At 48.4% G+C, this 27,547-nt stretch overlaps 1 protein-coding gene and 1 pseudogene across 1 annotated transcript in view; both read left to right on the forward strand.

Annotated features, from left to right (window-relative positions):
* LOC115088568 overlaps positions 1-5,095 on the forward strand; it is a 39,411-nt pseudogene extending 34,316 nt beyond the window's left edge.
* Positions 5,096-18,985: 13,890 nt separating this feature from the next.
* Positions 18,986-27,547, forward strand: part of LOC115087594 (methyltransferase-like protein 7A) — a 28,084-nt gene continuing 19,522 nt past the window's right edge. The window contains exon 1 of the mRNA XM_029594974.1: positions 18,986-19,503. Within this exon, the coding sequence (XP_029450834.1) occupies positions 19,006-19,503 (498 nt within the window). The 5' untranslated portion in view covers positions 18,986-19,005. The remainder of the gene's footprint in view (positions 19,504-27,547) is intronic.

Genomic DNA, 27,547 nt, shown 5'->3' on the forward strand with positions numbered 1-27,547 from the left:
GCGGAAGAATGTCAGAAGATTTTTGCCTTCACATGGGAAAATGCGCACACTGGAATAAAGCAGCAGTACACATGGACTCGCTTGCCTCAAGGGTTCAAGCACTCACCTACGTTGTTTGGTGAGCAACTGGCAAAAGACTTGAAGATGTACCAAGTCATGTATGGGCCAGTGATACAGTATGTGGACGACCTTCTGTTGTTTCGAGAAACGTATCTTGAATGTGCAGTAGCCACCCTCCACTTGCTAAAGACGTTGTACTCTAAAGGATACCGTGCAAGTAAAAAGAAAGCGCAAATTTGTGAATTGGAAGTGGAATATTTGGGCTTCCAAATTCGTGAAGGCACCCGTTGTCTTGGAATCTCTCGTACTAGTTCAATACGAGGTCAACCTGTACCCACTTGCAAGAAAGAGCTCCGAGCATTCCTTGGAGCTGCAGGATACTGTAGACTGTGGATTGCTAACTATGCAGTTATTGCCCAACCCCTGTACGACAAGTTGCGGGGTAAAGAATCAGAGTCTCAACCTTTTCAATGGGAAGGACACGAGCTAGCAAGCTTACATCAACTGAAGGACGCCTTGATTGAACCCCCTGCTCTAGGGTTGCCAGATGTAATGAAACCATTTCATCTATACGTCGATGAGAAGAAAGGAATGGCCATTGGGGTATTGACTCAAACTCTAGGCTCATGGGAACGACCTGTTGCATATCTGTCAAAAGGGATGGACAATGTTGCAAAAGGATGGCCAGGTTGTCTTCGAAGCATTGCGGCTGCATGCTTACTAATTCCAGAGGCAGTCAAATTAACTTTTGGTCAAACTCTAAACGTAACAACTCCCCACACCATTCAAGGACTGCTAGAGACCCATGGACCAAAATGGATGACCAATTCACGTCTTGTAAAGTATCAAGCTCTGTTGTGTGAAACTCCCGAGATTCAAATACAAGACAGTAAGAATTTGAATCCTGCAACCTTACTCCCAACTCCCGCTCCAGTTACTCATAAATGTGAGGAAATCATGGCTACAGTGCATTCCAGCCGACCTGATCTACGCGACCAGCCCTGGTAGGGAGCATGGACTTTATTTACCGATGGGAGTAGCCAGGTTATAAATGGGCTTCGGGTCGCTGGTTATGCCGTGGTTTCTGAAGATGACATCATCGAAGCTGAGCCTCTACCCCCGGGGACATCAGCACAAAAGGCTGAGCTAATCGCTCTCACTCGAGCTCTACAGTTAGCAGGAGGGAAAATTGTAAACATCTATACTGATTCTAAATATGCTTTCCTTACCATCCAAGTACATGGAGCCTTATACAAGGAACGAGGATTTCTAACTGCTGAAGGGAAGCAACTAACTAATGCATCTGAGATACACCAATTGTTAAATGCCGTATGGGCACCGAAAAAGGTGGCTGTTATGCATTGCAAAGCCCACACAGGGAAATCAGATCCCATCGCAAAAGGAAACCAATGGGCAGACAAAACAGCGAAAGAAGCAGCACGTGCACATTTATCACACACCCCAGCTATAACGTGTCCACTCTTACAATTCCCAACTGAAATCCCTGCCTATTCCATGGAAGAAAATGATTGGGCACGGACTGAGCAATTTCACCAGCAAGATGGTTGGTGGATTATGCAAGATGATCGAGTATGGATACCTGAAGCATTAGCTTGGACTATCGTCAAGGAAGCCCACAACAACACCCATCTTGGTCGAGATGCCTTAACGAAACTATTGGGGAAAACGTATTACATCAACAGAATCACTCACTTGACTAAACATGCAATTAATCAGTGTGTCACATGTGCAAGAAACAATCCCAGGAATGGACCTGGTCCTGCCCCCGGACACATCCTACGAGGAACTACACCATTCCAAGTTTGTCAAATCGACTTCACCCACATGACTCCCTCAAAAGGATACAAAGCAATGCTGGTAGCCGTCTGTACTTATACTGGATGGATCGAAGCCATACCTACACGGACTGAAACTGCCAAAGAGGTAGTGTCTTTGCTTCTTCATCAAATCTTACCACGATACGGATTACCAAGGCAAATAAATTCAGACAATGGACCAGCTTTCACCAGCGAAATTACACAACAATTGAGCCGAATTCTGGGTGTTAGATGGCATCTGCACTGTGCGTGGAGACCCCAGAGCAGCGGAGCTGTTGAACGAGCTAATAGAACTTTGAAAAATCAGATGGCTAAACTGTGCCAAGAAACAAAGACTAAATGGCCAGATATCCTACCATTAGCTTTACTACATATCCGATGCAGTCCAAGAAAGTCTGGTCTAACACCTTATGAAATGATGTATGCAAGACCTCCGCCCCTTCCATCTTTTCCTGAGTCGCTGCAGATACAAGGAGAGCTGTCTCTTAGTAACCAACTTAAAGGACTACATAACACAGTCATCGCCATCCAGAACTATACATGTGACATTGAACCACTAGTCTTGCTAACACCGATTCATCCATTCCAAATCGGAAATTCTGTGTGGATGAAGGACTGGGATGAATCAGACTTCCTCAAACCACGATGGAAGGGGCCATATACCGTGTTATTAACCACTCCCACAGCTGTGAAAGTCTCTGGATGCCCTTCATGGATTCACTGGACTCGACTAAAACCAGCCGCCTCTAATTGGCAAGTCTCCAGGATTGGAGACCACAAATTGAAGTTCACTCAAGGCAGGCACAGAGTTAGTCCTGGGTAGAAGACTTCAGTAACTTGCTAAAGAATATTAACGTATACATTTCTTTCTTTCCTTCCTTTCAGACTCGATACCTTATGAAATCAACTGTCCTAATTACAAGGCAATGTACCAGAAACCTACTTCAAAAAGTCTGAAAATGGGGAGTCGCCCCAGCCCACACTTCCAGACCTACACAGCCTCTAACTGGTACCCTCAACTGGCAAGACTTCTACAGATTTTACTACTGATCTCTTGCATATCAACTACATCTCTTATTCTGCCCCTGAGCAAGAATTGTACAGAATGTATCAAACTAATATGTACCACAACTCAAGATGGATTTCAAATTGTCTCTACAATCATCCACCAATCTCAACCTCCTATTTCGTGTGCAACACAACCTGCTTGTGCACTGAACACAACTCAAGGATATCAGTCGTTTCATCGATGTCTAGAGGGTGACAAAGTCATTTGTCATACACCAACCACTCCTAAGTACTATAACATTACCCTCACTGCCGGGTTACCAAAAAGCTATACCTCCAGCATTATCCCAGAAGGAAAAGGGATCTTGTACTATATCAACTCAACTAAGATCCTTATGGGAGGCGGATCTAGCGTTACAATCACCTTCGATGCATGTGAAGCAATTGATAAACATCCAAACGCACTCCATTGTGGATCTCAATCCTGGAAAGATTCCTATGTCTACAACCATAAATACCTTTGTCCCTACAATCGAGCAGCCAATCCATCCAGCTGGATACCGTGTGGAGGGGACCTGACTCTGTCCGGTTGGGCCCTGGTCTGCGACTACACTGGAGGGGGTTACCATGGCTGCCACGGAGTAGGCAGATTAACTGAAGTAACTGGTAACATTGTGTCATTGCAATGGCCAATAAGAGGTGAAGGATCTCCCTGGCAAGATACTTGGGGATTTGGTATCGACGGAACTGGAAAAGATCCCATGACTTACATTACCATCACACAGCGAAGAGACAAACCCCGTCCAATCATCCACCAGACCACTGTGGTTGGTTATCAATCTTTCTTTGATGAAATATCTCACGTGACCGAAGAATTGAAAAAACACACAATTTCACATCAAGCAAAGAATATGTTCGTGAATTTGGCTGAAAATATAGCTCTCTCTCTGGAAGTTAAAAATTGTTTTGTATGTGGAGGTACAAAGACAGGAGAGCAATGACCTTGGGAAGCCAAGGAGATATTCCAATCTGACCTCGATGTCCTGAATTCAACTGTAACTTATAAACGAAAAACTAATCCATATGAGTGGGCTCTCCAGACTGATGTGATTGGCAGACGATGTATATCTCGACAACATTCACGTATATATACTATATCTGTTGGAAATTCCCCATGCACAGGGGTTCTCACTGCTAATCTAACCAATCACACATGGTGGCAGACTGAAAATTCTACCATGCCCACTACCTTTTGGACTGAATTAACTTTAAACAAAACATGGGCTGCTGCAGGAATGCCCACTGCCACCTTCGCCGCTCCAGATGGATATTATTTTGTTTGCGGGCGAAGGGCTTATGAACAGTTGCCCACACACTGGTATGGCACCTGCTTCTTGGCAACAATCCGTCCAAGCTTCTTTCTCTTACCAATCACTGCTGGAGAAACGTTAGGAGTCCCGGTATACAGTCCCATGAAACCGAACAAACGTCGTAGAAATAGTAAAGTTTCTATTGGAGACTGGAAGGACCAGGAGTGTCCTCCAGAAAGAATTGTACAATATTATGGCCCTGCCACTTGGGCTGAAGATGGTTCTTATGGATATAGAACCCCTATTTATATGCTAAATCGTATCATCCGATTACAAGCAGTATTGGAACTCCTGACCAATGATTCTGCCTTGGCTCTCAACATCCTTGCCAAACAAAACACAAAAATTATCACAGCTGTTTACCAAAATCGTTTAGCATTGGACTACCTCCTAGCCCAGGAAGGAGGTGTGTGTGGAAAATTTAATCTCTCTAATTGTTGTTTACAGGTGGATGACAAAAGTAAGGTCATCGAAGAGATAACTGATCGAATGGTACGCTTAGCCCATGTTCCTGTACAGACGTGGACTGGAGTTCTTGACTGGACAGCCTCCTTGCCCAATTGGCTGACCTCGATTCCAGGGCTGAAAGAACTCTTCAATCCTTTGTTGTTTCTTATCCTAACCTGTATTCTATTTCCTCTGTGTCTGCCTCTTATTTTCAGAAATTTACGTTCCATGATTGAAAACATTGCTGATCGAAGAGCGGCTGCTCATGTTATGATGATGAATAAGTATGTGTCAGTTTCTACATTCCCCTCATCTGATTCATCTGATTCTGATGTAGATTCTGATGATGAATACCTTGATACTAACCTCTAATGCACCTTAAGTACCTAAGCAATTTGGGCCACATTGTTAGCTAGGGTAAGCCGGGCTACAAAGGGGGGTGACACCACTAGGGTCCACCCGTCTCAAACCCGTGAAGAAACCAACCACCTGGCTACATCTTAGGGCCCACCTTGAATGTTATTAGTATTAATTCTCGTCTGTCGTTTCAGTTACTTCCCAGATAAGAGTGATACTTCCGCCTTCCGCCGAAGTTGAAGTATCAAAGGGGGGAATGAAGGAGTTCAATTTCGTGAACCTCTGAAGACTGAACAACTGAAAAGCCTCTCGTCTAACCCTGCCAGCAGTGAAACGCACAGCCATTTTTAATGTACTAATATTTGCAACGCAAACGGCACATAATGCGTAGTGACGCAGTTACGCACTAACATTTAGTGTAACGTGACTCCATCTTGGAATAATAATTTGTATTGTATTAATACGAACGACGCTGTAAAATGTCTAACACGTCAATTAAATGACGAAACAATAGTCTGATCATAAGCTACACCTACTAGAGGACCACGCTAGCTAATGCTTGTTCAGCAGTTTGTAAATTGTTTGTTCAGCAAAACCAGAACGCATGTGTGAGAGATAAGAGTTGTAAAGTGCATAAAAGTTTGCTCCTGAGGGGGCGTGGTATGCAGTTGTACTGAGCCTTTGTCTTAGCTGCATCTTGCTGGCAATAAAAGTCTATCTTTACGGATCAGTTGTCTGGGCCTCCTTACTGACTAAAAAGAGACGGTAACACCCAGATCAGTCCAGACAAGCGGGTTTTATTCTTCCCTACCTGCAGATGGAGGTAGAGAACAAAACTTTGGGCACTGCCACATATATGAGAGTGTCACCTGCAGTCCCTCAGTATTTCTCTACCTCCAGCAGATGGTAGAGGTGCTAACCCTGCAGTACTGACTGACTGGATATTTTAAGGAAAATTGCTCCCCGAGGTGACAGGCTCCTGTAGAAGGGCCATCCCTCAGGTTGAGCCGGGCAAATGGGGGGTTGGATGCCCCTGGCCAGCTTTAGCCTGCAACCCCGGGACCCCCGACAGCCAGTGGTCTGGTTCCCTTGGTGGGCCCGAAGCCCCTCTGCTTGACCAGGACAGGGAAGTACTTTTACTTTTATTTTTGTGCTTTCCTATGTCTGGACCTTTAAATCTTTGTTGTAAAAAAAAAAAAAAAAAGTCACTAGCAGCTGTCTGCTTTTGCAACAGCAAAAGCATGTGGCAGGCTGTGCGGCCTAGCAGGTTGAAATCCTCAGCGAGATCATCTGGTGCAGGCCGGGCAGTAAGTGGGCAGATTGGGGGATCATTCGGAGGAGGGTGGTCCCGGTCGGGGCAGATTCACTCCAGTGGGGGCTGGCTGTACTCCCGAACGAGCCGCATGGTTTTCAGTCGTGGCAGCGGCCTGTTCATCATGCTGGCGGGAAATTCTTGGGGCAGTGCGCTCTCTTCAGGGTTTGACAGTGGTGAATCCCTCCCCCTCACGATCCTGGCCGCTGGAAAGCGCGGCAAGCATAGGATTGCCTGTTTGGATTTTTATTTTGCCTTGCTTTATTTCTTGGTGCTTGTTATGACAGACAAGCAGCTCAGAGAGACCTGCAGGGCCTGTCGTAGCCCGTCGGTCGGCCTGAATGACCTCCTCTGCATGGAGTGTGCTGGAGGCGGGGATGAGGGTCTGAAAGGCAAGCAATGCCACAGAGGCATTCGCGGACAGCGGCGGTGGCGCTGGGATCACAGGAGGGAGTGGCTATGGCCGCAGAAGCGGAGCTGGATAGGGGGGCTTCTTCCCGGGGGTCCCCACCGCTCCTGTCTCCCATGGAAAAAGGTCCGGATGTCTCTGGCCCTAGCCCCGGGGGGGGGGGGGGGTTTCGCCCGAAATCATACTTTTACTGCACGAGGTCTTTCTGGCTAAGCAGGCAGGTAAATGCAGTGTCACAGAAGGCCCAATGGGTTCGGTAAAGTGGGGGAAGATCCCCCCGCAAGCACTGCCTCCAGAGGGACGGCTAGTGCGATTGGAATCTGACTCAGAAGATTCGGAAGAGTCTAAGAAGGAGGATGAGGTCTCATTGGAGGCCGATCAGGATGGGGACCCGATTGGGGGTCCCCCTCTGGATCGAGAGGACCTTGGAGGGTCCGGAGGCTGAAGGCAATGATCCGCGGGTGATCCGGCTTTTTAAGAGAGAGGAGCTTTGCCTGCTTATACCTCAGGTGTTGGAGGAGCTGGGGATTAAGCTCATCCTAGAGGATTCAAATGCTGAAGGGGTTAATCCGGTTCTGGATGGCCTACGGAGACCCCCAGCGCTTTCCCAATTCTGAAGAAAATCCAGAAATTGATCAACCGAGAGTGGGATTCCCCCGACTTGGGTCTGCGAGTTGGCAGAGCGATGTCCAAGCTTTATCTGCTTTTGCAGGACCATCTGGACGTGCTCAAGGTCCCGAAGGTGGATGCAGCAATTTCAGCAGTCATTAAGAAGACCACTATTCCGGTGGCTGGAGCTTCAGCTCTGAAGGATGCTCAGGATCGGAAGTTGGAAGTGCTGTGAACCTGCCCGTGCTCCTCGCGGGCAGGCTCCCTACCTCCTGTGGCCAGTCGGGCCGCTGAAGTTTTTTTTTCGCGGCAAGCCTGCCGTTGCCTCCAGGCTCCCCCGCAGATGTCCTCGGCAGGGCTGAACAGCCAGGAGCCTTTCCATGTGGCTGAAGCCGCTCCTGCTCCTTCCAGGGTCCTCGGATGGCAGGGAGCCGTCTTCGCCAATGCCGGAGTCTTCAGCCAGCAGAGAAGCCGTCCCTGCTGGTGCTTGCAGCCTTCCTGTTCTTCCTGCTTCATTCTTTGCGGCATGGGCCGCTCCTGCAGCCTGCCTCCACTCCAGCTTCATGGCAGGGCTGCTCCTGCAGCTTGCCTTGCTCCTCTTCAGGCCTTCCACATGGCAGACACCACCATCGACCCTGCTTCTTTCCTCCAGCTTTCCTTAGGCGCGGGCGCCAGCCTCTCTCCTGCTGTTCAAGGGCCAGCCAGGTGTGGCCCCCCTGCTTGCTCCTCCCTGGGTGTTGTCCTCTTCAGCCCTACAAAAGGGCCCAGCATTCATTCCAGCTTTGCCTTCGCAAGGAGTTAGATGCTCCTGGGATCTTCCTGTCCTTCGCTCCAGGAGTCGCTCCTGTTCCAACTCTTCTTCGAGGTCCTGTGTTCCTTGTTCTTCGTTGGAGCTCCATGTCTCGTCCAGATGTCCGTGATCCAGTTCCTGTTGTCCATGTTCCAGTTCTGATGTCTGCCTTCTGTTCCCGACGTCCACGGTCAGTCTGTTGTCTGTCTTCCAGTTCTTGATATCCGTGATCCAGTCCTGATGTTCGTCTCCGGTTCCTGATGTTCGTGTTCCAGTCAAGTTGTCCTGAACCCCTGGTTCCTCGTCGCCACCCTTCCTGGCGTGCCACATCGTGGTCTGCGACCAGCCCCATGGGCGGGCTATGTAGGGCGCCTCATGGTGCAATGCCTTCCTCACTTCTGCAGCACAAGCCTCCGGGAGACTTTCGCTTGTATCCTTGTCCCTGGTCTACAGAGTCCCTTGTACTTGCTCTGACTGTGCTAAAGACTCTGCCAGAACCTGTGCTGTCCCAGCGTGGTCCGCGACCAGCCACTGGCAGCTGTGTAGGGTGCGCCCCGGTGCAGGCCTCTACAGCTTCTGAGACATGTTCCTTTCATTACTCCACATCTCGTCTAGAGGCTACTTCGAGTCCAGCGTGGTCCGCGACCAGTCCCGCGGGTGGACTGTGTAGGGCGCTCTGTGTCGCAGTCTCAACCCAGTACTTTGCTTGAGTCTCCTGAATCCCTTGAGCCTAGCTTGACTCTTCTGAATACCTTGTACCTTCTGAGTACCTCTTTCCTGAGTCTTCATCTGTGAATTCAAGTACCTCGTTCCTGAGTCTTCGTCTGAATCTCCATGTTCCGGTCTTTGCTGCCCTGGCCTCCATCCGGCCTGCCGCTTCTTGCCGTACCCTGCGGCAGGTCCGAAAGGGCTTGGAACAGACGGAGGACTGTTCATAAAACCACCATTGCGTTGAGGGTCTTCCCGAAGCCTGCAGGTCCGGAGGAGGGTCAGTATCTTCAGTCATTTGTCTTCAGTCCAGCCTCGCTCCTGTCCAGCCCATGCTCGGCATGCCTCGCCTGCCGCGGCACCTCTCCAGAGTTCTCTGGGGCTGAGCTGTGGTCCAAGAACACACATTCCCCTGGAAAGCGGAACCTCTGTCCTAGCGCTTCCTAACAGGAATTGCATCTCAAGCGAGCTTTTGAGGTCCTGGGGCTCGGCCTGTGGGCAGTGGTATGTGCAAGTCTGATGCAACAGGCCTATTTATGTTTTATTTATTTATTTATTTATTTATTTAGAGTTTTTATATACCAGCAATCATGAGAACATATCTTGCTGGTTTACATCGAACAGGAGTGCATTATATACAAAAAACTAGAACTGAGGTGATCGAAGGTACAGTTACATTTAACAAGGGTAGCCGAACTTGGAGAAGGAAGAAGAGAGGACAGAAGAGAAGAGGTTAAACAATATATAATTTAAATATAGTATACAAAATAAATGTTATAAACAAGAGGAATGGTGTTTTTAGGAGTCATTGGAATGTGTCATTGGGTTGTGTCCGGAAAAGCTTGCTTGAATAACCAAGTCTTAAGTTTTTTCCTAAAAGTTAGGAGGCAGGGCTCCTGTCTGAGGTTTGTAGGTATGGAATTCCACAGAAGAGGGCCAGCTGTGGAGGTGGCGCGATCTCTTATGGTAATGTGTCTGGTCGTTTTTGCTGGGGGAACTTGGAGGAAGCCTCTGTAAGCATTTCTAGTGGGTCTGGTAGAATTATGTGCCTGGAGAGGGAATTGAAGATCGAGAGTGGTGAGTTGATGTATAGTTTTGTAGGTGATGGTTATGGCTTTATACATGATGCGGAAGTAGACGGGTAACCAGTGAAGCTCTTTCAAGACGGGGGATATGTGGTCTCTTTTCCTTGCGCCTGTCAAGATTCGGGCTGCTGAATTTTGAACCATCTGTAGGGGTTTGGAGTATGATGAAGGTAGACCTAGCAATAGGGAATTGCAATAGTCTAGTTTCGAAAAAATGACTGCTTGGATGATCGTTCTGAAGTCTTGAGCGTGGAAAAGAGGTTTTATCCTTTTCAGGACCTGGAGTTTATAGAAGCAGTCTTTGGTTGTTTTGTTGATGTGTGCCTTGAAGTTTAGCCGGTTGTCTATTATTACTCCTAGGTCTCTAGCTTGTGTGATAGGCAGATTGGTAGGAAGAGAACTGTTGGAAGTGTTGTTCTCAGGAGAGATGAGTAGGATTTCAGTTTTAGAGGAATTTAAGATGAGGTGTAGGCTGTTTAGTAGTTGTTTGATTTTTTTGTGGCATGATTCCCAGTAATCAAGAGTATTAGAGTATGTGTCTTTGATAGGGATGATGATTTGAATATCATCTGCGTATAGGAAAAACTTTAGATTGAGGTCAGTGAGAAGTTGGCAGAGAGGAAGAAGGTAAATATTGAATAGAGTCGGAGATAAAGACGAACCTTGTGGGACTCCTATGGCAGAGTTAAATCTTGAAGATTCCTTGTTTTGGAGTTTAACTTTGTAACCTCTATTGTTGAGAAAGGTTTTAAACCAGGAAAGGACGGTGCCGCTGATTCCTATGGATGACAACTGGTTTAGGAGGATGGCGTGGTTGACCGTGTCGAACGCTGCGGAAAGGTCTAGCAAGATCAATAGGTATGAATTTCCTTTGTCAAGGCCCAGTAGGATATGGTCTGTCAATGAGATAAGGAGGGATTCTGTGCCTCGGTTTTTTCGGAATCCGTGTTGTGGGGCGAAGAGAAGATTGTTGTCTTCGATGTAGTTTGAGAGTTGAGAGTTGACTAGTTTTTCCATGATCTTGGCGATGAATGGAAGGTTAGCTATGGGGCGGAAGTTGTTAGGGTCCTTCGGGTCAAGGTTGGGTCAAGGTTGGGTCAAGGTTGGATCCAAAAGCCGCAGGAACAGTCTGCCTCCGGGACTCTTTCCCCAGTCCAGGCGTCCCACCTGGAGGCAGGGGTTGCCTATGACACGGATGCCTTGTATGACCTGGTGAGAACCACAGCCCATGCTATGGTGACGGTGGTGGCATCCAGATGACACTTGTGGCTATGCAACTGGTCAGCGGATCTGTCATCAAAATCGCAGCTCTGTAATCTGCCCTTTCAGGGGAAACTGCTGTTTGGTGAGGATCTCGATCGTCTGATGAAGTCGCTGGGAGAGACAAAGGGCAATAGGCTGCCAGAGGATCAAAAGTCTGGTCGGAAACCTTTCTCTTCTCGGCCTTGCTTTCAGGAGTCCAGACGTTTTCGTCAGACAAGGCCTCGGTGGCCTCGGCCCCAAGCCAGTCCTCGCACAGGCAACAATCCTTTCGAGGGGCTGGAAGCTCATCTAGAGGCGGATCCACCCAGGGTGCGGGTGGCAATAAGTCCTCACAATGAGATCCGGCAGGTCCACTCCTCGTCTCTGGTAATCGGGGGCAGGCTGGCCCAGTTCTACGGGGAGTGGACCAAGATCACTTCCGACCGGTGGGTGTTGAGCTTGGTGAGATACGGCTATGCCTTAGAATTTTCTCACCCACTGTGGTCGGTCTTTCTGGAGTCGCGTCTTTCCCGAAGCAAGTGGGCAGCGATCTAGGAAATGCTTCAGCTGTTGTTAAGTCTGGAGGCAGTTGTACTGGTGCCAGTGTCCAAACAGGGACAAGGCAGATATTCCATCTATTTCGTGATGCCCAAGAAGGAAGGCATGTTCCGACCTATCCTAGACCTGAAGAAAGTCAACCAGAGTTTGAAGGTACCACGTTTTCGGATGGAGACGTTGTGCACCGTAATTGCGGCGGTATGGGGAGGAGAGTTTTTGGCACTTCTTGATCTCAATGAGGCTTATCTGTATATCCCCATCCATCAATTTTGAATATTGATTACTATGTTACTCTCTGCCTTACTCACATTGTTAATTGTAAACCGGGTTGATGTGATTCTTGTCATAAAAGTCGGCATAACAAAATAATAAATAAATAAATAAATAAATAAAAGTTTCTCAGATTCAATGTTCTGGGTCAGCACTATCAGCTTCAAGCGCTGCCTTTTCGGCTGGCCACCGCCCCGTGCACCTTTACAAAGGTGATGGTAGTGTTCAATGCTGCTCCCCCAAGGGGAGGAGCTAGCACTTTTTTAATACACCATAGGTGGAGTTAATGATCTGTTGTGGGTTGGCTCCCACAGAGTGGCAGTTTGTATGATACCGCTCTAGTAGTGTAAGGAAATAACACTTAATGGAAACTGGTGAATCCCTGGGCCGATGGCAGATGACAGCGTCCCCAGGAGGATATCCCAAGAGGGACCACAGGCTAGGCTGGAGTATGGAGACAAACACAGATAGTTCTTTATTAGACAGGAAGTAGAACCACCAGAGGTGGCAGTAGTGAGCTGATGTGGCCGGCAGGGCTGAAGTCCTTCAGATACTGGAACTGCGATCTCTGGGTTGCTGAGCTGTAGGGAGAGACTATAGATAGTGAATAGACAGGGTATGTTGGATACATAACCAGAATTAGATGATACACTCCCAATTGTATATATCTGTAAAGACTTCTATGCAACAGAGAGTCTTCAATATATTCAGGAACAGGAGCCATAGGCGAGTACTGGTTCCTATATGCAGTCTGGAATAAGAACTCACAATATCTGTGTATTAGATGGCTTCTGGAATAGAAGAAGGTCTTTGGAGGGTTTTAGGAACATAGACCCTCGTGGTGCAAGTACAGGTTCCTATCTGCAATCTGCACTAGTAATGCACCAGATACAGGTATGCGATAGCGTCTGCAATAGAAGAGAGTTTTGAAAGGTTTTAGGAACATGGGCCCTCGTGGAGCGAGTACCAGTTCCTATCTGCAATAATAACTCGTGATCTCCGTACTTGCGATAACGTCTTAGACAGAAGGGAGTCTTCAGGGATTAGGAACATAGGCCCTCTTGGAGCGAGTACCAGTTCCTATCTATAATAGAACTCACAGTGTTCACGTCTGCAATCGCTTCCAGGCAGTAAGGAGTCTTCTGAGCATTCAGGGACGTAGGTCCTCGAGGAGCGAGTACCAGATCCCATCTTAGCAATCTGAAATCAAGAAGAGAGAGTGGGGCCCCCGAGGAGTAGGTACCCCTAGGCAGTGGCATAGCCACGGGTGGGCCTGGGTGGGCAGGTGCCCACCCAACTTAGACCCAGGCCCACCCAACTGGCACCGGAACTGCAAGGCTGTCGTGGGATCCCATCCCCGCGACAGCGAACAAGAGAACCCACGCCTCGCGCGCACACATGGGGAAGCGCTGCTGCGGCCGTATGGCCAACCGGTCTTCCTGTTGAGGGGGGAGGGAGCGGAAGCGCCACGCGCAGCTTCCGCTTCCTCCCCCCAATGCAGGAAGATCAGCTGGCCTCTCCTGCTGCCACCCGTTCTCCTGCTATCTTCGGGCCAAATGGCCCGCCGAACTTCCTGTTTGGGGGTGGGGGAGCGGAAGCGCCGCGCACAGCTTCCGCTTTCTCCCCCAAAACTGGAAGATCAGCTGGCCTCTCCTGCTGCCACCGGCCTCCTGCTATCTTCGGGCCGTATGGCCCGCCGATCTTCCTGCTTGGGGGGGAGGGAGGAAGCGGACGTTGTGCGCTGCGCTTCCGCTCCCCCCCCCGACAGGAAGTTCGGCGGGCCGTACGGCCCGACGCCTGAAGATAGCAGGAGTCCGGTGGCAGCAGGAGAGGCAGCTGATCTTCCTGCTTTGGGGGGAGGAAGCGGAAGCTGTGCACGTGCTTGAATGTGTGTGTGTGGGTGAAAACTGGAGCCTGGGTGTGTATGTGGGTGAGAATGGAAGCTTGAATATGTGGGTGAATGGGAGCTCGAATGTGTGTATGTGTGGTTGAGAATGGGAGCCTGGGTTTGTGTGTGGGTGAATGGGAGCTTGAATGTGTGTATGTGTGGGTGAGAATGGAAGCCTGGGTTTGTGGGTGGGTGAGAATGGGAGCTTGAATGTGTGTATATATGGGTGAGAATGAGAGCCTGGGTTTGTGTGGGTGGGTGAGAATGGAAGCTTGAATATGTGGATAAGAATGGGTGCTTGAATATGTGTATGTGTGGGTGAGAATAGGACCTTAAATGTGTATATGTATGGATGAGAATGGGAGCTTGAATATGTGTGGGTGAGACTGGGAGCATGGGTTTGTGGGTGAGAATGGGAGTCTGGGTTTATGTGTGTGGGTGAGAATGGGTGCCTGGATGTGCATGTGTGTGTGCATAAGAATATAAGCCTGGGGAGGGGTGAGAAAGTGAGAACTTGTATGTGTGTCTGCAGAGAATGTGAGCTTGGGGGGGGGGGGGGAGAGCATATGAGAGTGAGAGCTTGAGTGTGTGAGAGGGAGTCTGTGAGAGAAAGCGTGTATGTGTGTGTGTGTGTGTGTGTGTGTGTGTGTGTGTGTGTGTGTGGAAGGGAAGAAGACAGTAATAGAAGAAAGACACTGAAAAGGAATTAGGAAATGAGCTATAAGGGAAAAAAATGGGAAAAAGAGACCAGGACCAACTGATTAGAAAAATACAAAGATCAGACAACAAAGGTAAAAATATATATCTATATTTTGAGATGTTAGCAATTTAAATATAAGCAACACAACCGCTCTCTCAAAATTTATGGACAGGTAGGAGCCGTGTATAAAATCGTAATAATAAGAAGGCTAAAGTACCACAAATCACCGTGAATTATGTTTGTATCATTAAGTAAACCTCATACTTAGGCGTAGATGTGAATGCTATGCTGCATAATTTGGCATTATTTATCAGTAAAAAAACAACTAGTAGACCTGCATGCCTGCAGCCCACCCATGTTAACCTTGTGCCCACCCAAAAAATCAATTCTGGCTACGCCACTGCCCCTAGGTATGTTTGTGGAGGCAGAGCAGCGGAGAAAGATTCCCCTTGCTAACTCGATTCGTAGTTGCAAGCAGAGACCTTTTAAGTTGGAAGCGGATGACGTCACTATGGGGGGAAGCCCCCAAGGTTCGCGCCCTTGCTGGTACAAACTCTGGAGCGCACGTGCGCGCCCTTACATCATCAGGAGCATGGCGGATCCACAGCGTCAAGCCAGCCCGGGGATTCCAGAGAGAAGAGGCAAGGAGAAGCCGCAGCAGCATCTGTCCGACAGACCCGAAAGGAGTTGCCACAAAGGTAGAGAGGGTGGAGCGAGGGCGAGAACAGACACGAACGCAACTGGTAGTAGTGGCGGCGGCGCTGCGACAGGAGGGATTGCTGGTGTACCCGTACTTGGACGATTGGCTGATATGGGCGAAGTCACTAGAGGAATGTGTGCAGTCCTCTAGTGGACCGGATTCGGTCACTCCTGGAATCTCTAGGCTGGCTTATCAATGTGCAGAAGAGCCATCTGGTCCCCTCTCGTTTCCTCGAATACTTGGGAGCCTGTTTCGACACCTAGCGGAGCAGAGTGTTTCTTACAGAAGACAGGGTGAACAAAATTCAGGGGCAGATAGCGCATCTTCTTCTTCTACAGGTGCCGAAGGTCTGGGATTACTTACAGGTCCGGGGCTCGATGGCGTCCACATTGGAACTGGTGCCCTGGGCGTTTGCCCATTTGAGGCCTCTGCAGAGATCCTTGTTGTCCAGTTGGAATCCTCTGTCGCAACAATATTTCTTGCCCCTGGCTCTGATGGAGTCGGCCAAGGCCAGTCTCTCCTGGTGGATCACGTGGAACAATCTGGAGAAGAGGATGCCTCTCGAGGTCCTAGAGTGGGTGGTGGTCACCACGGATACAAGTCTTTGGGGTTGGGGGACAGTTTCTACCCTTGGTCCACGATCGGATGGTGTGAGTTTTCTCGGACAATTCGACCACAGTGGCTCACATCAACCGCCTTGGGGAAACGAAGAGTGCCACGGTAGCGCAGGAGGCTCAGCTGCTGTTCGAGTGGGCAGAGCTTCATCTCGAAGGAATCGCCATCTCCCATGTCGCAGGAGTCGACAACGTCCAGGCGGATTACCTCAGCCGGCAGCAGTTGGATTTGGGGGAGTGGGCATTCTCTCAGAGGGTCTGAGAGCTTCTCTGCGAAAGGTGGGGAACCCCGCAGTTCAATCTCATGGCAACGGGTCTCAATACCAAGACACAAAGGTTCTTCAGCCACCAGAGGGAGTCTGGGGCAGTGGGGCTCGATGCCCTCGTATGTCCATAGCTGACCGGAGTCCTCCTGTATGTTTTTCCTCCGAGGCTGCTGATAGCAAAGGTACTCAGGCGTGTAGAGGGCTACATGGGGTCAGTGATTCTGGTGATTCCAGAATGGCCTCGCCATCTGTGGTTCGTGGATCGTGTATGACCCATTTATCGGATCTCCTGTGTCAGGTTCCTATATTTCTGATCGGGAGGATCGCTTTTGTCTCGCGGCCTGGCTTTTGAGAGGAGGCGATTGTGCGTGAGGGGGCATTCAGAACCAGTAATTACCACGCTGCTCCAAGTGAGATGCCCTGCTACCTCTTTAGCCTATTCCAGGATATGGAAGGTGTTTGAGACCTGGTGTGGACAACAGGGATTGGACCCTCTTCAGGTGTCGGTGTCCCATATTTTGTCTTTTTTGCAGGTGGGTTTATTCAAAGGATTGACTCATAGTTCCCTTCGGGTCCAGGTTTCCGCTTTGGGTTGTCTCAGAGAGTCCAGGGGAAGGCCTTGGCATCCCATCCGGATGTGGTGCGTTTTCTACGAGGAGACTAACATCTCCGTCCACCTCTACGTTGCATTTGTCCGGAATGCAATGATGGCACATAACCAAGTTGTAATCTATACCACCCATTTGTTTCATTGTTGTGCCCTTATGTAAACCGTTGTGATGGTTAGCTAACTTAACGACGGTATAGAAAAGTTTATAAATAAACAAATAGTGCTATGGGTCCTTTGTGAGGAGCCGTTCGAGCCTCTGAATCGGGTATCTTTGAAGATCCTGACTCTGAAGATAGTCTTTTTGGTAGCTATCTGTTCGGCTAGAAGAATTTCGGAATTGCAGGCGCTTTCGTGCCATGATCCGTTTCTCCGGATATCATCCAATACGGTGTCCTTGTGTACGGTACCTTTGTTTTTTCCTAAGGTGGTGTTGATTTTTCATGTAAACCAATCAGTGGAGTTGCCCGGATTTCCAGATTGGGTTCGCGATCCCTCGATGGGATGAGAACTTCACCTTTTGGATGTGAGACGGATGGTATTACATTACTTGAAAGTCACTAACACTTTTCGTCGTTCTGATCATTTGTTCATCCTGTTCGGGGGAGCAGAAAAGGGCGAAAAGGTGTCTAAGGCTTCTTTGTCTCGTTGGTTGAAAGAGACGATCTCTGCAGCTTATGTATCAAAAGGAAGAGTGGTTCCAGTTGGTCTTAGAGCACATTCGACTCAAGCTCAGGCTCTGTCCTGGGCTGAGTGTCATCTGGTGTCTTCCCAAGAGATCTGTAGAGCCGCGGTGTGGTCTTCATTGCACACTTTTACCAAGCATTACCTTTTGGATGTGCGGGCCCCGGAGACGGCCCCCTTTTGGAGAGAGTGTCCTTCGAGCGGGTCTTTCGGGTTCCTGCCCAGTGTAAGAGGGCTTTGGTACATCCCGCTTGTCTGGACTGATCTGGGTACGTTCAGGAAAGGAATATTGGTTCTTACCTGCTAATTTTCGTTCCTGTAATACCACAGATCAGTCCAGAGGCCTGCCCTGAGGATCTCTGCCGAAAGACTGCTTGGTCTACTGCTGTATTTATTTGCAAAGCATATTTGCCATTTTTTGGCTTCAATTTCTAGGTTTAGCGTTTTCTGCATGGTTATCTAGTTGGTCAGGGGTATCCATGTTGGGAGCCTCGTTTGCTCTTTAATTTTCTTATCTTGGCTTGGGTATCGATTAATACTGAGGGACTGCAGGTGACACTCTCATATATGTGGCAGTGCCCAAAGTTTTGTTCTCTACCTCCATCTGCTGGTAGGGATGAATAAAACCCACTTGTCTGGACTGATCTATGGTATTACAGGAATGAAAATTAGCAGGTAAGAACCAATTTTCCTTTCTCACATACTCGTATAAATGATCATTGACTCATGCATGCGCTCTCATGCTCACACACTCGCTCTCAAACATGCTGACTCTTGCATGCTGTTTCTCTCTTGTTCACACACACTCTCACACACATGTTCACTGATTCATTCATGCTGATAATATCATTTCTCTGTGGCCAGCATGACTCACAGAAGTCTGCTACTGAGCACCATAGGTAAGCACCAAAAAGAGTTGCATGCAGCTCACAAGCTATTGGTTACCAACCCCTGCTCTAGCCGCTAGAGGATACTGTGATGACAGCAGCAGGAAAGCTTTTGGTCATTAGGTATAAAGTCTCAGAATGTCTAGATTCTGTTTCAATTGCCTTTCTATTTATTTATTTAAAAAATTTTCTATACCGTCGTTAAGTTAGATAACCATCACAACGGTTTACAGCAAGGTAAACCGTTGTGATGATTATCACAACGGTTAACCTTGCTGTAAACCGTCTTTAAAGTCTTTAAAGTGCAGTGCTACTTTAAAGACTTTTGACCAAATAACACTTTCTGAGAAATCACAATGCTGATTCTTTTCAACCACTTTTTAAATAACTTTCAGCTCTTACTCATCCTTCATTGTACACTAAACAACTTCTTGCCAGCTCAAGCCAAAGTTACAGCATGGAAGAGAGTCATAATTTGAATAGAGCTATGGGATGTCTGGGGGTGGAGAGTAATGTTAACAACCTTAGGCACTTGTCTCCACCCATGTACATTCAGACCTTCTTTTCAGTAAACAATCTGATGACTTCCTGCAGTCATGGAGCTGTTAATTTTGTTCTTTCAGATGGGTGCTAGGCTCTTAATACTGCCAGTCTATCTACTGGACTTTCTTGGACTCTGGATCCCACTGAGGAAAAGGTTATTCCCACCCATCATGGAAAAAATATCTATCATGTACAACCAGAAGATGCATAAGTACAAGAAGGAGCTGTTCAGTAACCTGGAGGACTTCACGGGCCCCTCGGGGGAGGTCACCCTGTTGGAGATTGGCTGTGGCACCTGTTCCAACTTTGAATTTTATCCTCCGAAGTGCAAGGTGATCTGTGTGGATCCAAACCCCAATTTCCAGCCTTACCTGAGCAAGAGCCTGGCAGATAACAGGCATGTACAGTGCCAGCGTTTCCTGGTGGCCTCCGGGGAGGAGATGTCCCAGGTGGCCACCGCCTCGGTGGATGTGGTGGTCTGTACCTTAGTGCTGTGCTCTGTGCACAATGTGGATGCCGTGCTGAGGGAGATCAAAAGAGTGCTCAAGTCAGTGAGTATTTTGGAAGGACAGAAAATGATTTAATTGTCTTATCTGCTGTAGAATTAGAAACTAACATATTTTCCTGCCTTCAGAACAAACATAGTTTTACACCCATTTCCAGCAAAGTCATTTATCCATTAACCAGGTGGATTTATAGCACCTGCTATCCTTAGATATGTGGACAGCTGGCTGCCCCTTCCCTCCTTACCAGGGCCATCCTTTGGAGGTAAAGGGCGAATTGGGGCAATTGCCCTTGGCCCTACACAGCCAAAGTAGCTCTCCCCCCCCGACCCCCGATATTACTTTCTCCTCTGCAGGATGGCGTTTCTGAAATTTTGGTGGCCCAGGCTGTGGCAACAGCAGCTACTTGTCAACTCGTGGGAGGAGGGGGGACCACCAACCACTTGTCAATTTCTGCAATCTTTACTTTTTAACATATATATATATATATATATATATATATATGGCACCCTCTGATAAAATTATTCAAAAATTTTGTTTGAGCTACCAGATCTATGCAGATGGTCATGGGCTCCAGCTCCGTGGGTGCTTGAGCAACCTCCCAGATTGTATCCTCCCTCCTGCAGATTAGGAGCTGAGAGCTCCATGCTGCAGGACCACAGGGGTGGGCAGTATGGAAATGCTTTTGTCTCCCCCTGCAGCCTATTGGCTGGCTGTGGAATGCCCGATCAATAAGCTGGAGGGGGACCAGAGAGCAGCAGCAGTGTAGGACAGGCAGTCTTCCTTAAGTGTAGTGAAGAGGGGGAGGGGTGCTGAGAGAGGGACTGGGAAAGGGAAAGGGGGACTGAGAGATGTGGTTAGTGCAGTTAGTGCAGCTGGGTTTAAAAAAAAAAGGTTTGGATAAGTTCTTGGAGGAGAAGTCCATTAACTGCCATTAATCAAGTTGACTTAGAAAATAGCCACTGCTATTACTGGCATCTGGAGCGCGGGATCTATTTAGTGTTTGGGTACTTGCCAGGTTCTTGTGGCCTGGTTTGGCCTCTGTTGGAGACAGGATGCTGGGCTTGAAAGACCCTCAGTCTGACCCAGTATGATAACTTCTTATGTTCTTATTGCTGGGAGATGGAGAAAGGAGAGTGAATGCAGGCTAGGAGATGGAAAGATTGGTTGTAAAAGGAGATACTGGCTGGGAGAAAGAATACTGCAGGGAGGGTCTAGGAGAGGAACTGAAAGAAGGAATTCTGGTTGGGAGAGGAGGATATGAACTGTGAATGGAAGAGGGGCAGGAGGCGGGGGGGGGGGGGCTAATAGTGTAGTTGTGGGAGAGGGAGAGGAGTAGACACAGTCTGTGAAAGGATGAGAGGGGCTGGGAGAGGAGCTGAGTGAGGAGACACGAGCCGAGGCCCAGCGCCACTGAGTGTACAAACTATGCAATTTTCAGGACGGCATACCCAGGGGGGCAGCAGCAGTGGCGATGAAAGTGAGGAAAGGTCCCAAGAAAGGAAGAAAATACTGTTGTGACTCACCCCACCCCACCACACACACACACATATACCTTACCTGTTCCTTTCTCTTTTTCCCTATTCTTAGCCCAGCCTATCTTTACATATTTTCCTTGGGTAACTGTTTGATCGAGCGGGATATTAAGTCTCACTAATAAATGAAAGATGAAAGAACAGGTCCATGAAGCCGCCAGTGGACCCCCATCCCACCAGCATCGAAAATAAAAGAAGAGGCCTATGCACGACTCAGCTAGGAGCAGACAAAGAGGGAACCTGTTCTGCTGCTTCTCCTCCTGTGCCAGTCCTGTGATCTTAGTGAATGAGCCTTGGTTTGGTTGTCACTGGTCGACGTTTTATTGTCTGGTTTCATTTGTGATGATTGTGTTTAATATTATTATTATTTTTTTTTTTTTATGAATGCAGTTTGTAACCCACCTAGAATGATGGATGTGGGAGGGGGGGGGATATACATATTTTTGCATAAATAAATGAATTACCCTGGTGGGAGTGGATAAAGGGAAAGAAGCTGGGATGCAGAGAGAAAGAGGGAAAATATGAAACGATAGGCTGGGCTAAGAATAGGGAAAATGATAAGGGAACAGGTATGCGTGTGTGGTGGGGTGAGTTTCGTCAGTATTTCCCGACCAGTGTATCATGGCGCACTGGCGTGCCATCAGAGCTGATTAGGTGTGCCACAGGAAAGTCACCTCTGCCTGATGATGAGCTGCAGCCAAGGACCTGAACTCTGTACACTCAGCACCTCCCAGCAAGAGACACCAGCAGTGGCTCCTTTCTGAGCGCATGTGCAGTCACACATGCCTTTCCTTCCTAGCTGCAGCCCGAGTCCCCCCCCCCCCCCCCCCAAGCCTCTTGTTTCGAGTTTGTTTTCAGCTTCTGTCTTATGCCGGGTAGCACGCGCACACAGACGCGCGTCCATATATATTTTTTTTTAATCCGGCCCTATGTGTATGAATCTCTGACTTTCTCGCTCTCTGAATGAGTGGTCTCCCCCAGAGAGGAAAGATAAAGGAGACAGAGAGAAGAAGTTGAGGAAATTAGAGAAAGAGAACAGTGAGTTTGGAAAAATGAATAAGGCGATAGAAAACTGAGATGAAGAAAGGCAAGAAAAGAGAAAATGAGCAGAGATGGACCATAAATTGCACAGAGCCAAAATTGCAGCACTACGGCCAGTCCATGGGGCCAGCATCTTCTGTGATAATTAATTGGGCTCTGCTTTTTCACTAGCTGCGCTCTGTGCAAGCAATGGGAACAAAGCCCCCCTCCCCCCCCCCACTCTAAAGTCAACCCTTTCCTTCTCCCTCTCTCTCTCTCTCCCCCTTCCCTTTCACTGCCACTTTCCCTCACCCTCACCACCTTCCATCCCCCTCTCCCCGGCAGCCTGATGACAAGAGGACCTAGCCAGTCTGCTTCTAATCTCCTCCTCTCTCTCCCGGGCAGTTCAGTTTACAGATCAGCTCTTTGAATCATGTGAGAGTGCCAGCAGCAGGAGGAGATAAGATGCTCTGATCCTGTCAATTGGGTTGCGGCGAGGGAGGAAGAGGGCTGTAGCAGCAGTTCTTCAGCTCCCCCGGCCAAGTCAGGAGGCCGGGCAGCAAAAGCTCTTGGGCGCTGTATGTCATGCGAGGAGGGGGGGGGGGGGGGGGGTGAGAGGGCTTGGCAGGAGCAGCAGCTCTTCAGTCCCTAGGGCTGTATTGAGGGCGGAGATAGCTCTTCTTTGGCTGTCATGGGAGGGAATAGTGGTGCCTTCCCTAGTGCAAGACGCTCTGTGTGATTGATCGCACAGATCCCACACCCCAAAAACCAGCCCTGTGTGTTTGGCTCTTGCAGTCAAGTCATATTCAGCTCTTGCTCAACTCATCTACCAAAGTTTCTAATTTTTTTTTCATCTCTAACTCGGAGAGAGATAGAAAGAGAGTCAGGCTCTTCTTTCGAAGGTGAGTGCTGCGCCCTGCTAGGTAGGTGGTGGCTGAGGAGCTCCCAGAGAAATGGAGCAAAGAGGAGACAAGCCAGCACTGTTGCCTTTCCCAGAGCAGCAACTCGGAGACTTATTATAGTCAATGCCACCTCAGCCCAAAGTAGTCCTTCTGCAGGACACTGCACTCAGCCCACCCGACAGGGAGGGAGAGGCACTACAAAGTGGGAGGAAGGACACTAACAGGCCAATCCAGTAAAGGTTGCGGGAGAGCGTCCCGGCGCACGCACAGGCCACTCTCCTGTGCGCACGATTCAGGGGGGACAAACATGCAAATTAGGGCCCGTGGTAAAAAGAGGCGCTAGGGACATTTGACAGGAGCAGCGGCTGTCAGCGGGTTTGACAGCCGGCGCTCAATTTTGCCGGCGTCGGTTCTCGAGCCCGCTGACAGGCACGGGTTCGCAAATCGGACGCCGGCAAAATGGAGTTTCTGGTTTTCAAGCCGCGGGCCAATTTTAAATTTTTTTTTTAATTATTTTAAACTTTTAGGACCTCCGACTTAATATATCACTATGATATTAAGTCGGAGGGTGCACAGAAAAGCAGTTTTTACTGCTTTTCTGTGCATTTTCCCAGTGCCTGCAGAAATTAGCGCCTACCTTTGGGCAGGCACTAATTTCTGAAAGTAAAATGTGTGGCTAGGCTGCACATTTTACTTACTGAATTGCACGGGAATAACTAATAGGGCCATCAACATGCATTTGCATGTTGCGGGCGCTATTAGTTTCGGGGGTGTTGGACGCGCGTTTTCAACGCGCTCTTACCCCTTACTGAATAAGGGGTAGAGCTAGCGCGTCAAAAACGCGCGTCCAAATGCGAGGTAACAGTGCGCACTGTACTGTATCGGCCTTTAAATGAGGTGAAGGGAACAAAGCCAAGCACAGAAATCCTGATATGCGGTATACAAATATTTTAAATTTGTTTATAAGTTCTTTTGCATATTTAACCCTAACTTGAATGCAAAAAAGTTGTAATTCTGCTGTTGACTCTCTTCCTTTGTATTTTGCATATTACCCAGTTAGCCCCTCCCTTGTTCATTGTAATTTCCCTTCTCAGTTACTTGTAAACCGACATGATGTGTCCTACGAATGCCGGTATAAAAAAGTGTTAAATAAATAAAAATAAATAAATAAAAATAAATAAATAAATGTGGGAATGAGGGGCTACATGATGAGGGGCATGAGTAGAGGATTGAATGAGGGGCATAGGGGAATGAGTGAGAAGCACAAGTTGGGGGCAGTAAGTGAGCGAGCTTTTCAAAGAAACGGGCACTACTCTTTTCTCACCAGGAGGTGTATAGGGGAAATCTGGCTGCAATAGTTTTCTGGTTTTGAGCGGAAAATGTTTGAATTTCAACTAATAAATTACACAATGTATGCTGGTGGCACCTAGTTTCTCTTTTTGCTTTAAGTGATACACCCAAGATGGCACACCTTAAAACATTAATGATCGAATGCTGGCCAGCTCTCAGACTACAGAGCACCATGTTGCTACTAATAATATATGTAAAACCTCATTGCATTAATAGATGATTTATTACTAATTCTTTTCATCTGTTGGTTTTTTTTGCTTATATGACACAATGTAGCTTTGATGCAAATCTGGATTCCAAGAACTGATCTTGTGAAGTTGAAGACACTAATCATATACCACAGTGTATACTTAGAAAATTACCCTTCCTTATCTAATGTTTGCAGGTATAAAGCAGTTCACCCATGGAAATGGGGCGTTTCAAGGTTATGCCCTCGCTGCAGGTAAAATGGGCAGGGTTAGCTTGGAGAAGTAGAGAGCACACATGGGGGATTTCTTTTTGAAAGCCCTGTGTGTACTTTTGAACCTGCTTCAAGGCAGGTGCAAAAATACATGGCAGCCCAGGTTATCAGTGGGAGATTACATATTGCCCATAAGATGTCTAAATTAAAATTAGAAAGAGAACTGTAAATGAATTCTCAAATTTCTCCAGGACTTGCTTGCCAGGGCCAAAATGCATTCAAGGGGGAATGCATTCTTACTCCCATGTTAGGGAGGTGGACCCTTGGGCCGGCTGAGACTGATGGTGTTGCACCGTGGAGACCCACAGTGGACGTCGCAGCCGGGAGGCGGTGCTGAAGAGGTACTCCGAAGAAGGCTTCACCACTGGAAGCCCGAGGTCCCCCCAGGAGGAGCCCGTAGGGACCCGGGCCTCTTGGTCTTAGGTGGATCCTCTGCGATCAAGGATCAGAAGAGCAGCCTGCCGAGGTAGTTCGATGGTGAGATGGTGCCCAGGAGATCGGAAGAGACTTCACCCTTGGAAGCCCTCATCCCCCCGGGAGGAGCCCGTGAGGACCCGAGCCACTGGGACTTAGGAGAAACCTCCGGGCGGGAGAAGAACCGGATACCTGCGGAGAGAGATGAAGCCGGAGTCCAGGAACAAGCCAAGGTCGGGAGCCAGAAGTCAGAAGTCTAAGCCAAAACTAGGAATGGAAGCTGAAGCCGGAGTCGATGAACAAAGCAAGGTCAGGAGCCAGAAGTCAGATGTCGGAAGCCAAAGCCAGTGATGGAAGCTGAAGCCGGAGTCAAAGAATGAAGCAAGGTCAGGAGCCAGGAGTCAGACATCGGGAACAAACAGGAACCAGGAAGTAGGAAGCACAACTAGTTACTCCGAAGAGTGAACCTCGTTGCAAGGCAATGTCCTAGTCAAGCTGCAGGGTTTAAATACCCTGCAGCGTCTGACGTCATCTGAGGGCGTCCTCTTCCTTTTCCCGCTCTGGCCCCTTTAAAGCTTGAGCCCCGGGCGCGCGCGCCTAGGGGGCGGGGCCAAGCACTTCGGTCGGTGGCTTCTCCCTCGCGCAGGGAGAGCTGCGGCAGGAGGCTGGTTGGGCCTATACGGCTGAAGAAGAGTTCGTGCGGGCTGGGCCGGCCCCGAGGTAGGAGGAGGGACCAGGGCACGGCCCGGTCTCGTAACATCCCACCACCTGGCCCAATCTCCAATAATTTATTTGTAGTGAGGGAAGGTTGTTGGCAGCAGGGAGACCATAGTGATTTATTTCCTGGTGAATGCACACCCTCCCCTATTTCACCCCAGAGCAGCTCTCTCACTGTCTTTTTTCCACCGCACTCCAGGTCAGCCAAACAGGCTGATCCAATCCTAGTTTTGCCCCATTGCATACATAATGTGTCGTTCTGATTTTCTTGTTGAAATCAATGGGAAAAATCAGAACTACACATCCATGCAACTAATGGGGCAAAGCTAGCACTGGATCAACCTGCTTGCCTGACCCGATGGTTACCATGCTCCACCATCACAACCTGCTGCATCCTCACTCTACATCTCCCTCCCTCTTGTCCACACCACCCATGAGTAGTCTTCTCTTACCTCCTCCAGTCCCCCTCCACTGCAGCCCTATTTTCGTACCTCTGACTCTCACTACTTCTTCTCCCCCCTCCCCTGCAGACCTCTTACCTCTAAATTGCCCTCAACCCTCTCATTCCTTTTCTCACTTCTCCTCAGAGCTCTAACTGGATAGGAAGATGCTACCATCCCCCCCACTCCAGGACCACAATTGATGCCAGAGACGTTTCTGCTTTCTGCTGCACCCATACCCTGATGGACCAAAGATGCTTCTATCTACTCCCAGGCCCATTATCTGAGAAAATGCACTTGGCCCATTCAAGAGGGTGAATACATTTTCAAAACCCTGCCCATATATATGTGGTAATATGCTATTTCTTGTAGCATGGAATTACATTTCACATTTAGATTCCACAAATCTCAATAAGACTTAGAGTGGGTAAAGCTAAGTTGCTCACCTGTAACTGGGGCTCTCTGTGGACAGCAGGATAAATCAGCCACACAAGTGGGTGATATTATCCAGTGGTACTAAAATGGAAATAGATCTCTCAGAGCACAGAAAGACCAAGACTTCACTGCGGACCTTCCTGCACAGCCAGCAGCTGCACAAGTCTCCTTAGACTTACTAGCAAGCTAAACTTCAGCTCTAAGGTGGGATTTTGTGGCAGATTTATCCTGCAGCCCATGGAGAACACCTGCTACAGGTAAGCAATTTAGCTTTCTCTGTGGACTCGCAGGATAATTTCAGCCACAGAAGTAGGGGCTCCAAAGCTGAGACTTGCATATGATTGGTTTGTTATTTTGCATTTCAGTGAATCATTTTAATCCATAATTTAAGCCAAAGGATGGAGTAAGAAGTTGAAGGAATGAATTAAATATTAAGCTTTGCAGAACCGATTGAGCAAAATGGCTGTCATGCTGGGAAGCATTTTCTGGACAGTAATGAGCAGTGAACATATAAATGGAAGCCCAAGTAGCAGATCATCTAGGGAAGCAGTGTGAAGATAAGCTAAGGAAGCTACTGTGGAAACTATTCTCAAGATCAAAATCATAGAGCATATAGAAAGACATGGTTTAATGGAACACAGTCAACATAGATTTACCCAAGGGAAGTCTTGCCTAACAAATCTGCTTCATTTTTTTGAAGGGGTTAATAAACATGTGGATAAAGGTGAACCGATAGATGTAGTGTATTTGGATTTTCAGAAGGCGTTTGACAAAGTCCCTCATGAGAAGCTTCTAAGAAAACTAAAAAGTCATGGGATA

This window comes from Rhinatrema bivittatum, chromosome 3, assembly GCF_901001135.1.
Source record: "Rhinatrema bivittatum chromosome 3, aRhiBiv1.1, whole genome shotgun sequence".
Lineage (NCBI taxonomy): Eukaryota > Metazoa > Chordata > Amphibia > Gymnophiona > Rhinatrematidae > Rhinatrema > Rhinatrema bivittatum.